We start from the raw sequence: 14,214 nt of genomic DNA on the forward strand, positions 1-14,214 counted from the left end.
AGAAAAGAAAAGAAAAGAAAAGAAAAGAAAAGAAAAGAAAAGAAAAGAAAAGAAAAGAAAAGAAAAGAAAAGAAAAGGAGTATTAATTAAATAGCAATGTTGACTTTGCCCAAAGTGATTTCTTTAAGGTTTTACCAGCAAAGTGCAACGTCGTTGCTGTTTAAAAGTGTACTGCTACCCAAAGGCCAACTTGGTTTTATTTGATTTCATTTTAATGTGCAATGCATCCTGGTTTTCTTTGTGGTGCTTTGCTTTCAAGTCAAAGCTAGGGATTCAGATGCCTGGTGAGACTGCAGCAGGTCCCAGGTGTGCCAGGAAAGAAAACTGTCTACTGTGAAAATAGGCAGCAACTCCATGAGACAGATTCAGCTACGTGCAATTCACAGTTCTTTACATGCTCCGCCAAGAAGGAGGAAAATGAATCGCAATGTAGTGCTTCTATAACAGGTATTAATTGTTGTTTGCAGAATATTTTGAACTTAGATTACTGCTGTTTTTAAAGGTTTTTCCCTAGTATGGTCCACAAGCCCACACATGACTATTCGCATAGGAAATGATTCAGTTATGTGCTAAGTGAAACAGGGTGTGCAAATTAGGATTTTTATTAAAAAAAAGCTGATAGCATGGTGCTGTTAGGAAAGGACAAGAACATAGAGTCACAGAGAAAAATTGTGTTCTCTAGTGTTGATGGCAAAACTACTATTTGTATTAAAAATAAATTGCAGGAACGTTCTTAAAGTTGAAAAAAAGAAAGCCTTATGTTTGCCAGGAATCTCAAGGAAACAATATTTTATGATCATGTTACCAAAGCTTATGTTTTAATAAGAAGCCTTTTGATGTGCTTTACCTTGTTGGCTGAATCTATTCTAATGCATTTTTAAAATAATTTTTCCTAAATTTATGTATAAAAAAAGCAAACTCAAGTGTAATGAATTTCTGAATGTCATTTCCTAGCCACTGTAGAAGAAAAGACTTCATCGATCCACATTGGGGCTGGGAAAGGAAGAGTGCCCTTTCATCTCAACCAAAGACAATTTGGACAAATATTCCCTGGGCAAAAACATTTAAAAATTATTTCAGGTTTAATAAGGAAATATCTCATTTTACAAACTTAAAAAATTTATTTAAATATTTATCTGGTTCTCTTTCATAATTTCTTTGGGTTTTTATTTACCATAAAAATTATCACCAGTATGGTACATTTTGATACTATTGAAAGTCTGTTGAGTTATATGAAATAATAAAATAATTCTTCAAAATTAAAAATAAGTGTTGAAAGGCAATTTTAAAATTCTAAAATGAAATGCAAAGTTCTTAAAATGTAAAATTTTAAGAGTGAAATTTACAAAAAATATGAATGAAATTTTTTTTTTTTTTTTTTTTTGTGAGGAAAATAAATAGTGCAACTTGAATTTCTGTTAAAAATGGAAATTTTGGTTACCTGTAGGCAAGATAATTTCTGGTAAAATGAATAACATGTTGGTATCTGTTTGACTAACCTTTGAGACTTTTCAGTACTACCATGGGAATAATTTATATTCCAGTCCTCACTGCTACAAGAAGAGACTCATAGATTACTTGTGTATCCATAAGTTATATCTTTGTGAATCTGAGCATAAGGCTTTAGGAATAGAGTGGATTTTTTAAATGGAAAAGACACAGTGTGCATGATACAAGCCTGAGAAGGAAGGCAACCCAAAAGACAAGTTAGTGTTTGCATATGAATATGAACTCAGTGTAATGTTTAGAGTGAAGGCAGGGGCTAAGAAATGGTCTGGGAAATGAGAATGAATATCAGAGTCAAGGTAGAAGTGCTCCTAGTGCTTTGCAGAAAATGGCAAAGAATCTGGATTAGACAGGGAGCTGGATAAGAGGATAATAACAAAGGTGAGGATACACTGAGTATCTTAATGAAATCCCAAGCATTTCCCCTCACTTCTGTCACTTGTGGAAGAATCTGTTTGAATTCCTTCATGGACAATTTGAAAATTAGCATCAGAGGATAGTCAGGAAACCATAGATTTCTTCTTCCTTGTCCAGGGACAGTTCACCATTTCTGCTTCTGTAGACAAGGAATGTTATACGGAATTACCTCCCATCGTTTATGTCTGTGGGTTATGCAAGAACTAGTTTGGATCACTGTACCACTACTGCAATTAGCAGCATGGTAGTGTCTGATGCCACTGGGTTTAGCTAGGGACTTGCAGAAAGAATGAGCTAGCTTTTTAATCAGCTATTGAAGATACCTGCCAAATAGAGATTACAGTACAAAGGGCAGATAGGGACAGAGAAGAAATCCAAGCCTAACCTTAACATGACTGGTGGCGACTTGCTGATCTTTGATGATTACCCCTAAAGAAAGGACAGATACTCAAGATGCCTATTGGGCAGCTCTTCAGTGGTCCGGAGATCTTCTGATGAATCTGTCACGTTTTGAACTCGTGCCCTGAGACCAAGGCAACTGGGTAAGCTGGCCTGCCTTGAAAAAAGAGGAAAAGCCCAGAGTGACGCCACTGGAAAGTGCTGCTTCATCAGATCGATAGATTCAAAGATGACTAGGTTGTGTAGTTGTATGCAGTTTAAACATTTGTGCAGGGAGTCTACCCGTGCAGAGTATTATTGACAGCTACAGATCAATGCTAATTTTTGATCATTTTCAACCTACAAAGACCTCTTGACCCTGTTGCCACCTTAGGGGCACTTCAAGTAGTCAAAAGCAATCACAGTAGGCAGTGTAAAATCATCAGACCCTTGAAGGCTGCACAGCCTTGCCCGTGCCCAGGAGGAGGACCAAGAGGTAGCAAGGAAGGCAGGCACCTTGCATTATGGATGCCACTGCCTTTGAACGGCATGAAAGACTATGCTAATTTGTTTCCAGAATTTAAGTGACTTCTATGCTCATGAATTAAAAAATAAACAAACAAAAAAGGCAATCTGAAGCAAATCTTGATGGATGTATTATTCATGATTCATGTTCTCTTGTTTTATGTTTTCAAAAATATGTTAAAACGAGGTTTTATTTTAAATAACTTTTATTCTAATTTACAGTTAAAAGAGTGGAATTGCTCTTAACAGCTTGTGCTGCCACTGGCAGTGTGTGAAGCATTTTACAAAGCAAGACCAAAGGTGGGGTCCTGCCTGGAGTAGTGGTAGTGCTGCCAGAGCTGTTTCAGGGAAGGGAACCAGGCTGCCATAAGCAAGGGCCATGTCAAAGGCTGAGCTCTGGGCTACAAGGTGGGATCAAGTCACAGTGGCTCATCACAGCCTGTCTCAGGTGTCCATTCCCATAGTGTTTACATGGAAAGACTGGGCCATATAGGAGGAATGTGAGAGTGTACACTAAAATGTTTGCTGAAGTATTCTTAATTTACTGACTGATGGAGTGAGAATGTTTCACAATAGGAGAAAGAGAAAGGAGGACATGGGCTTGTAGTCCATTGGATTTCATGGTCAGTCAGTCTATGAACATCTTAATGTTTGCATTAAAATTTTATTTTGTTGGTTTGCTTTCAATGGGGAATGAAATCTGGACTGTTAGCATGTGTAAACATGGGATATGTGAGTTTATGGCTATGCAGAGAAAGACTGGGAGAATATCCAAGGCAATGATTTTGTTCCTGCGCCTGTTTAAGGCTGTGTCGTCCGCTGAAGCCAAAGTTATAGTGCTATCCCTTGCAAGGTGTATTTTGCAATTTATATTTGACCATTCCAGCAGGACAGTATTTCTAGGCTGAAAATGTCATAGGAGGACATAAAGTGATTCTTAAAATGAATCACCGAGTCTGCCATCCACCCTCTTTTCAGCATCAGCCTTTGAGCTGAGCAAATTCACAACTGGCATGGCAGCAGTGCAGGGGGAGAAAGCGGGGCTCTGTACTCTGGGAGTGCATCCCCTGAGCTTACTTCAAAACCAAACAAAACAAAAATACATGTAAACCGTTTGCTCTTCAAGAAGTATCTGTAGGAGCCAGGGATAAAAGTCATCCCTGGAAGGAATGGTTTAGCAGTCTCCGGAGAACATGATGAACTGCAGGCAAGGAAATCCCTCCATCCTTGTTTCATTTCAAACTGTAGTGAGGATTGTAAATAATTAAATCTTGCAGTTTAGTGGGAAAATGGTAGAGGGTGATGAAAATATGCTAGTTTTCTGTTTAAAAACGGAAATCTAGTGTTTTGTAGCATTGCTGTCATGAAAACACACCCTGATGATGCAGCTCATTAGAAAACAGAGCCATTGCCTTTTGTCTGATGTTTGTAATAATGTGTTTGTACCTTCAGAGAGCCTCTGTGTAGCGGTTCAGGAGCAGTAATTTAATGTTGTGTGCTCCTCTCCTCCCATCCCCACCCCCCAGCCACAGAATGTAAATTTTAGGCTTTTAAAAGTTCTGTTTTGAAAACCTAATAGATGACTGTCCTCATAAAAACTATTAATACAGACTACATCCAATTGTAAAGCTAATTTTAATCATGTTTTGTGCCAACATAATTTCTAATGCCAGATTTTTATGCTAAGCATGAGCCTCGATTTGAGCACTGTTCTTTAACCTGCAGTTCATAATTTTGCAGTCGGCTGTATAGGTTTTTTGGCTATGGCAGTTTGAACGCTTCCACTTTCAAGGATCTAAGCCATAAATGTTTATTAAAAGAATCTATAATGAAATCAGGTTTGTTATTTTTTTAATGGCTGCCTTGAGTATGTTGGATGACTGAACGCACGTTGTTAATCATTAAGTACTCATGTTACAAAAAATGTTTGATAGTATTGCCATCTAGGGGCTGAACGAAATTCTCCATGCTGAAATAAACTGTAATTGAACAGGTGCTGCTATTGACAATATACATATGTTTTTGCTTTATAGCCCACATGCTTTCCATGTTTCTTATGACAAAAGATATCTCTAAATGTCCCACGGCAGCCAGAGCTTTCTTATATATAATCTGTTCGAGGTGATTGCTATTTGCATTTGAGCTTATGCTTTTTTGGCAGTGATGGCTGGGAATTCCTAACAAAGAATTATACTTTTTTGCATTATTAATCTTGCTAGTGTTTGCCCTGTTTAACAGAAAAAGGAATCATTTATCAGAAAAGTATGTTTATAATCTGTACTTGTGGCATCTTCAGATTTAATATTCATAATGGTCATTCAAATGCTGTGCTATATTTATCTAAAAGACTAACTCATTGTTGTGAGGAAATAACTATTTAAATATTTATAATCTAACTTTTAATATTTAAAAAAAGAAATTAATATTTCTTTAAAATTTGTTTCTGAGTCTGATAGCTTAACAAATGTTTAAATATTAAACAATTGGAAGTGTTAGCATTTAACAACTTAATATGACTGAAACAGGAAAATTGACTTCATCTCTTTCTGCCACACGAAGGCAACTGAATTTTTGCACTCCCCTTCTTGAGACTTATGTAGCTCATGCAAAAGCACAACTAAAAACGAGATTAAATATATTGGTGGTCAGCTGAACTCCTTTCTTCCTCGCTCATCTGACCAGACAAATCTGCACAGTCTCCTGTTGGAACATGTTACTCCTATTCAAAGTAATACCACAGCTGTGTCTCCTTCCTGCCTAGATCAGAGTTTGTGCCGAAGCTCTCTTTGCCTGAGCAGTGTCAGGTCTGTGTCAGATGCTGTTTGGGGTAAGCTGCCTAAAACTGTGAGCTGTGATGCCAGTGGCCCCTTCTGGCTGTGGCTGATGTCCATCACTCTGCATCCCCCACAGGTCTCTCTGCTGGGCGTGGTCTGGTGTGGTGGCAGGTCAGCCCCAGTCCTCGCAGCCCAGTCAGAGCCCAGTGGGATCCACGAACAGCCATGTTCTTCTCAGCCTCTCCCCACTGGTTCAAGGCAAAGAGGGAGGCACCAGGGAGGGTCTAGGCTGCTTGCTCGTGACCCCATCAGCAATGTGGCTGCTTCCTCCAACCTGGAGAAACAGGGAGGGTTCTTGAAAGCCAGCAGGTTGCCCTACAGTCATCTTACATTGTGAATTTATCTCAAACACCATCTTTGCAAAGCAGGAACATAGGAACTAGTTTATTCAGTCTCTATACTTGCCCATCCATTCCCCCCATCCCTCCTTTCCCTCCCCCCCCATTTTTAAGGGATTTGTTTTCAGTAAGGAAATTAAACCATACTCTTGGAAACACTGTTTATCTAGTTTATAATGCCCTAAGTAGCTAGGACAGGACAGCCTATGAAATGTCACATCTACACACAAGATGTGTGTAGAAGATTTCTGTAGAAGCAGGCATCACTCTTATACTACAGGTTTTTATGTGCTTGAATCCTCCATAGTTCCAGGCAGCCTCATCCTCACTGAGCAAAGCTCAGACACGTGCTGAACTATAATCTATTTGATAGCTGAGATTCAGACTCTGCAGGACTCCCAAGGAGTCAGCTCCAAAGGCTTTACCATAATGATAGATACTTTTTTTAAAGCCTAAGAGTTCTAAGAATTAAGGTTCAATCATGAAAAACCACTAAAAAAATCCTGGTAACCAGATGGGGTATTCTGCAAAGCGGTCAGAAGTGACTCAAAGCTGAGGCCTCATTTTCCAAGTGACATAAACCACAGATGCTGATTACTTTTTTAACTAACTCAAACATCTGTATTTTTGCTTCAGGGAACGAAGCATCAGGCTCATTTATTTGGATTGAAACCTTTCACAACATATCATATTCATGTCGTAGCTGTAAACAATGCTGGGCAGGTTTCAAGCCCCTGGACATCTGTGCGCACTTTGGAAGCTTCACCCAGTGGCCTGAGCAACTTCACTGTGGAAAAGAAGGAAAATGGCAGGGCTCTGCTACTCAAATGGTCAGAGCCCTCCCAGCCCAACGGTGTGATTAAGGTAATCTTCATCTTGACATTTCACTTGATCAAAACAGAGAAGGGAAATACTGAATATCAAATGAAAGCATTTTTGCTAAAAAGGACTCAATCAAATGCATTATAGTTTACAATAAGACAGAAGTCCTGTGTAAGCACAATTCACTCTGTGAATTCCCTCTGCTTTCATTATATTAAAATAAGTATTAACATTCTTGTGCTACTCCATGACTGTAAATGTTCATTTACACTGAACCAAATTGTTCATTGAATGCACAGAAAGCTACACATGAAAGCTCAAAATGTCACTTTTTGTACATTAGACACCATCAAAATGTGTTTCTAGAAAACCTGGATTTGACAGAATGTTGTTCTGGAATTTGGGACTTTGGGACTCAGTGGTTTCAACTGAGTGTAAACCTTTACCTGCAAGGTTTGCTACTAGAGAGGTTTATTTGGAGGTTTTTTTCCATAAGTGATTTTCTTTAGAGCTAGTCTGTGAGAAGCTTTCCTCTAGCCTATGAGAGCCTCGCAATGAAACTTGATAACAATCAAATATAATGAAAACTGTCACTAAGTGATTTATTACTGCATTCAAAATGAAAAAATCATGAAAATTGGATCAAAACACTCCTTTTGTATCAATGACCTGTTTGTGTGCTGATTGTTACTAGCAAGAAAGTAAGTTTCTGAATCACTGGTTGATAGTCCTTATCCTATTGCAAAGATTAAAGAGTCTCATCTACTGGTTATTGACAAAAACTGTTGATCTTTTTTCCCCCTTTTATCCTGGCTTCTGTCCTTCCTTCCCTGCCTGCCTTTTTTTCTTTTTCTTTCTTTATTCACCAGACCTACAATATTTTCAGCGATGACAACCTGGAGTACAGTGGTTTATCTCGGCAGTTCCTCTTCAGGCGCCTTGAGCCGTACACTCTCTACACCCTCATACTGGAGGCTTGCAATGCAGCAGGATGCACTCGTTCTCCACCCCAGCCAGTCCGGACAGACGAAGCACCCCCAGTGTCTCAGATGGCACCTGTAATCCAGGCAGTGAATGCCACCAATGTTGAACTGAGCTGGTTGCAGCCAATTAATCCAAATGGAAAAATAATTCGCTATGAAGTTATTCACAGATGCACAGAAGAAAATGCTGCGGGGTACAGAGCGACAACAGAAGATGAGAAAATTGTTTTCACAGAATATAACACTGAAAGTAATACATTCGTATATAATGATAAAGGTTTGCAGCCATGGACAAGGTATGAATATAAAATACGCACCTGGAATGCAGCAGGCTACACTGACAGCTCCTGGACAGTGGCAAAGACTAGTCAAACTGCCCCAAAAGGTCTTGCCATCCCCAGGTTATCTGTGGTGTCAGCTAACCCCCATAAAGTGTTCATATCATGGGCCCCCCCGGCACATCCCAATGGCATTCTTCAGTCGTACAGGCTGCTAAAGAATGATGTTCTCTACCCTTTCAGCTTTGATGCTGCTACTCTCAGCTACATGGACGAAGACTTACTGCCCTATACAGTGTACAGCTACGCAATAGTTGCCTGTACAATGGGAGGCTGCTCCACCAGTGAGCCAGCTGCCATACGGACACTGGAAGCAGCTCCTGCCTTGGTGGACCCACCATCTCTGCGGGCTGTCAGTGCCACTCAGATCAATGCATCTTGGGCACCTCCTCAAATACAAAATGGAGATATTACCAAGTACATATTGAAATTAAACAATGAGGAGTATTATCCTGGCAAAAATTTGCAAATATTGGTTTCTAATCTACAGCCTTACACACAGTATGATTTTGCATTGGTTGCCTGTACTGCTGGGGGCTGCACAGCCAGTACATCCCAGTCCGTGATGACCATGGAGGCTCCACCATTAAATATGGAAGCTCCCAGGCTGCTTGTCATGGGCTCAGAGTCGATTGAAATCACATGGAAACTTCCAGATAAGCCCAATGGTAACATCACAAGCTATGAGCTGAGAAGGGATGGTGTACTTGTTTACTCAGGTCTGGAAACTCGTTATCTTGATTTCACCCTAACGCCAGGCATGGAGTACAGCTACACTGTCACTGCAAATAACAGTCAAGGGAGCGTGACCAGCCCATCAGCTCAGATAAAAACCAACCCCTCTGCTCCATCTGGGATGTTGCCTCCTAGGTTGCAGGCATGGTCCTCAAATGAGATTTTGGTGGCCTGGGATCCTCCTATCAAAGTGAATGGTGACATAATAAATTACACAATCTCCATCCACAAGCCTGCTGAAACAGGAAAGAAAACTTTTGACTTCGATGCATCTCATGTTTCCTTTCTGAGACGGTCATACATAGTGGCACAGCTACAGCCCCACAGTAGGTAAGTCTGGAAGAACTCATTCGTTGAATAAATGCTGCAGGAAGGTTCAGTGGGCTGGCTGACAGCTCAGCCATCTTGATTAAACAGATAGTCAGATCCATAGGTTTTGTTTTCTAAAAAGCAAATGATAAAACCAGGATTTTTTTTAATTTATAGTAACACCAGCTATATATCATCTTGATGAAGTACATAGTGTTGACTTAGGTTGTAATTAATAGAAGGGGTAATTCACTACTCTGCTATAGACTCCAAAACCTGCAATCTTGTACTGCTGTATCTTTTGCAAGATGTCTGCATTCAAGAATGCAGGCTTGAGATGACAAAATTTGGGGTGGGGAGACCAAAGTCATATTAGCTCACCCATCTACAGAGTAGCTGAGCCGAGATTAATAGAGTCACGCCAGGAACATATTTGTAGCCTCAAGTTGAAAACAAGTGACTTGTGATGAAGTGAAAGCTTAAAACTTAAGAGAGGGTACCAGACTCCGCTACAGAAGCACACTTGATACTGTAGTAGTATCTTCCCCACTATTTCTTGATTATTTACCTGACCTTTCCTTATATATTTGTGTAGGCATAATTTGTGTGAGTTACATAGTTGATAAGTTTGTCTACTATTTACATATAACTAATCTAAATCCGAAGAGAAAAGAGTAATAGAGTGAAGCTTTACAGCTCTCAAACAACATCCAAATCATTTCCTACAGTGAATCATCATTTTGATTTATATCATCAAAATAAAAACAATTTTGATCACTTGACTCCTGCAGATGTTAATTCTGCTCTGAAAAAAAAAAAACCAAGACAAACCACAACCAAGTAAAACCCAAGAAGACAGTGTTCTTCCTCTTTGCTACACAAGACACGGCACATAATCTGTGTGTTCATGCAAACTGTGTTCCTATTAAAAATTCCAAAGACCAGGAGAAACTAAGAAATCCACCAGATTTCATGCACAGTTTATATTTGTATTTGCAGTGTTTTAATCACTTTGTTCCTGATTTATGTTCCCAAAGGTATGAAGTACAGCTCCAAGCTTGCACAGAGCTGGGTTGTGCCTCCAGTGAGTGGGCATCGGTACAGACGCTGGAGGCGCCGCCGGCAGTGCAGCCTGCCCCTCTCATCGAAATACAGACAACAGCCGGAGGCTTCCAGTCGACTGCTTCCATCCTGTGGACTGGCCCAAAGCAGCCAAACGGGAAGATTTTATACTATGAACTTTACAGAAGGCGAACAACTCAAGCCCACATAAATTTAGACCTCGCACTTGTTTTCAATGGTTCTTCAACCTCCTTCAAAGATGACAAGTTGCTGCCTTACACAGAGTATGAATATCAGGTGGGAATTGAAGCTATTTAGCAGCTCTGATTATGGTTTCAGTACACTTTGATAGCTTTACTTTACACGTACAATGAACATACACATCTCAATTCTAATGTTAATAGTATTGTGAAACCTGAATGATTATTGTTAATGTATTTTAAAGAGCTGAGAAGCTGAAAATAATTTTGTACAAGCAATATATTCATTCAGCATTCGTTTTTCTCTACCTTAGTCATAGGTGCCTGTATTTCTTATATGTTAAATGTTTATGTACCCTCCAGAGCTTCTGCAAATCTCTAATGTTATGCAAGTAGTGTGAAATTCTAATTCTTAAAAGGCAGCTTTTTTTCATTATTTTTTCTTTCTTTTTCCAATCTATTATGAATTAATTTTTACTTTATGAACTTAGAGCAGTTTAGATCAAGAGGGTTGTTTTCCTTTAAATTAGTCATTAGAATTACAAGAAGATTTTGTGAGTGGTTCAAAAGTGAACCTGTTAATAGTTGAGGTTACTTCTCATGCACATAGGTATTTTTAGTGTTGTTTTTCTTATGAGCCTGAGACCAGTTCTGCCATTCTTTCACCTGTAACTGTTTTCTATATCAAAGTTACAACTTGTAGCAGCATTTTATCGTACAGTACTACTGGTAATGTAGGGCTTTACTTGACTACAGACTGTGAACTAAGAACTTTCCTATTTATAACCATCCAAAATCTTTGCCAAGTTTTTATATGAGTTAGTGAAGTTTAGAGCCTCACCAAAAAAACAACCTTGAATTTGTTGTTTCTAAAAATAAGTGGACATACTATCATAGCAGGATAAGGTTGATTTTTTATTTTGATGTTGTCTATTAATAGGAATGCTTATTTGCCACTGAACAAGATACCAGCAAGCCTCATTACTGATCCTGTTTGCAATGATACCTTGAAGATATATTTGGCAATGCTCAAAGTCTTTACAACCATTTTCCTAAAAAACCCAAAAGTTAAATTGTTTAAGAATTCATTTCTATATATAAAACCGTGCATTCCCCCTCTTGAGCAAAGTGGTGGCAAATCTTTCTTTTACAGGCTCATTTGTTTTATAGGATCGCAAGATAATTCAGGTTGGAAGGCTTCTCAGGAGGCCATGCAGCCCAACTTTCTGCCCAAAGCAGGATCAGTTAAGAGATCAGATGAGGTTGTGCAGGGCTTTATACAGTTGCATCTTGAAAACCTTCAGGGAGGGAGATTGTTTAACCTCCTGGGCAGTCTGTTCCACTGCTTGGCTGTCCTCATTGCGAAAAAGTTTTTTTGTTACTTTCAGTCTGAACTTTTTTTGCTTGAACCTGTTTTGTCTTATCCCCTGCCACTACATACCATAGTAAAGAACCTGGACCCACCCTCTTGTTAGCCTATAGTTATGTGCTGGGGGACTGCAGTCAAGTCCCTCCAAAGCCATCTCTTCTCCAGGCTGAACAAGCCACAGCTTCTCCTTATAGGCAAAGTTTTCCAACCCCCTGATTACCTTGGTGGCCTTGGCTCCAATTTATCAATCTCTTTCTTGTATTTGGGGCCAAAACAAAACAAATACTGAATAAAGGCATGTAATCACTTCCTTTAATTGCCTGGCTATGCTCCTGTTAATCAGCTCAAGATGTTGGCTGCCTGTGCTGCCAGATTATTTTGCTGGCTCATGTTCAGTTTTCTATCTACTAAGACCTCTAGGTCCTTTCAAGCAGAGGTGCTCCCTAGTTGGTCAGCTCCCTAGTTGTTAACCCTGTAACACTGCAGAAGTTATTCCTTTCCAGGATCAGGACTTTTCGTCTGTCTTGCTGAAATTTGTACAATTCCTGATGACCCATTGTGCTAGGCCCTTCTGAATGGCAGACCTGCCCTTCAGCATATCAGCTGGTCCTCTCCAGTTTGGTGCTCTGCTCCACTACTGTTGTTTTGTTCTTTTTAGTATCCAGAAATCATGAAGAATTAAATCTAAAATCTTGCTTTGTCACATTTGTCTATGCAGCTGCTGTATGTACATGTGTCATAGACTCATCAAGTCATGTAGGTTGGTAGGGACACCCAGAAGGCATCTAGCCTAACTCCCTGCTTGAAGCAGGTCCAGATAGAGCAGGCTGGTCAGGGCTGTGTCCAGCTGAGTTTTGGCTCAAGTTCTCCATCCTTGCAGATGCAGATGCAAGGATGGAGATTATACAGCCTGCGTGGGCAGAACTATTGTTAGACCAGATTTCCTTGCTACTTTAGACAGGATCTGAGACAAATCTGTGACAAATTCAAGTGCAGATGGGGCTGAGTGGATAGCAAGCATTATAGCAAGACCCAAACCCTGCTATTAGTTAGGAATCTTTCTTAGATGAAGAAAAACCTCTCCAAACTGGAAGTTGTAGACATTGGCTGTGGCATATTCTCAGTTGGATTAACTTTCAATCATCTCAATCATAAGCTGTTTTTTGGGAAGTTGATACTACAAAGTTTTTAATGATCTGTCAGTAATGGATAAAAAAAAAGAAACCTCTTGACCAGATTCCTGTGGTTTACTGTGCTGTATTCAAGACTTTGCTTTTTATCTTGGTTCTGCTCCATAGCCAGACTGAGCTTTAGACTGGAACTCTAAATCATTTTGGGGTTTTTTTCACCAGTGGCCATTTATTTCACCATGAGAGGTTTTTCAATGCACGTGTTTGTCTTCTGCTTAAGTCACTTGCAGCAGTCCTCTGGGATCTATTCTGAGCTCCTCCATTGTTGACAATTTATATCTTGCCTGTGAGACAAGTTATTCATAAGTATAGGGCTTGGCTTTGCTATTATGCTGATGAAACCCAGATTTATATTTCACTTAAACTGGATATTGATTCTCCTGTCTCTGCATTTGAGGCCTGTTTGCTGGACATAAAACTTTAAATGCAACTGAATTTCCTCCAGCAGAATGCAGATAAAATCAAAGTGCTGTGATGGGACTCTCTCCAGCATTTTTGGAGACACTGAGATTTAGTTCAATGCTCTGACAACTTCTTTGGACCTGAAATCGGGATTTCAGAATCTGAAGGTTTTTGGGGAGTTGGTTGGGTTTTTTTGGTTTGTTTTGTTGGTTTTTGTTTGTTTGTTTGTTTTCATGGAAATTTCAGCTGAATATTAGGTTTTATAAGATTAGATGCAAAAGTTGCACTTTCAGAGATGATGAAGTGACTTCAGAAGCTCATGCTGGCCAAAGGGACTATGCCCCCTAAATGCTTAGGTCACTGTTCTTCAAGGAAGCACATTTATTCTTTAAGGGCTTATTTAAGGGCCAGATCTGCATAAGCATATTAGCACCTGCTAGGTTTCAGTGGGTTTTTAAGTGGCATACGGTGCTTACTGTTCCATACTCAAAAATAATTACTTAGATCTTTGAAATTCACTCTATCAGTCTATTTGTACATTTAGATACTTGCATTTTCTAGAGCATATGGCCTTTTAGGTATTTGTTGGAATGCTGCCTGATAACCTCAACTGTATTAAACATAAGCAATTAAATGATTTGCTGAAAAAAAAACTGACTTAAACAAACTCTATAACTCATGAGGCCTAATGACTTTCCAAGTGCAATCTTTTGATTCCTGGAATACTTCTGAATGTGTTGGCCCTTCTCAGGAATCATTGAGCCTGGTGTGCAACATTACCATATAGCAACCTATAGAGTAAGACC

General features: G+C 39.5%; 1 protein-coding gene across 9 annotated transcripts in view; it reads left to right on the forward strand.

Annotated features, from left to right (window-relative positions):
- USH2A (usherin) overlaps positions 1-14,214 on the forward strand; it is a 379,818-nt gene that overhangs the window by 344,157 nt on the left and 21,447 nt on the right. For all 9 annotated transcript variants that reach the window (XR_001874412.1, XM_017812861.1, XM_017812864.1 and 6 more), the window contains 3 exons: positions 6,635-6,862; positions 7,690-9,206; positions 10,223-10,544. Coding sequence is in view for 8 of the 9 variants with exons in the window: in XM_017812861.1 (XP_017668350.1) it covers positions 6,635-6,862; positions 7,690-9,206; positions 10,223-10,544 (2,067 nt within the window). In the remaining variant the exon portion in view is untranslated. The remainder of the gene's footprint in view (positions 1-6,634; positions 6,863-7,689; positions 9,207-10,222; positions 10,545-14,214) is intronic.

The sequence above is a fragment of the Lepidothrix coronata genome, unplaced genomic scaffold (assembly GCF_001604755.1).
Source record: "Lepidothrix coronata isolate B3197 unplaced genomic scaffold, Lepidothrix_coronata-1.0 Scaffold38, whole genome shotgun sequence".
NCBI classification, from domain to species: domain Eukaryota; kingdom Metazoa; phylum Chordata; class Aves; order Passeriformes; family Pipridae; genus Lepidothrix; species Lepidothrix coronata.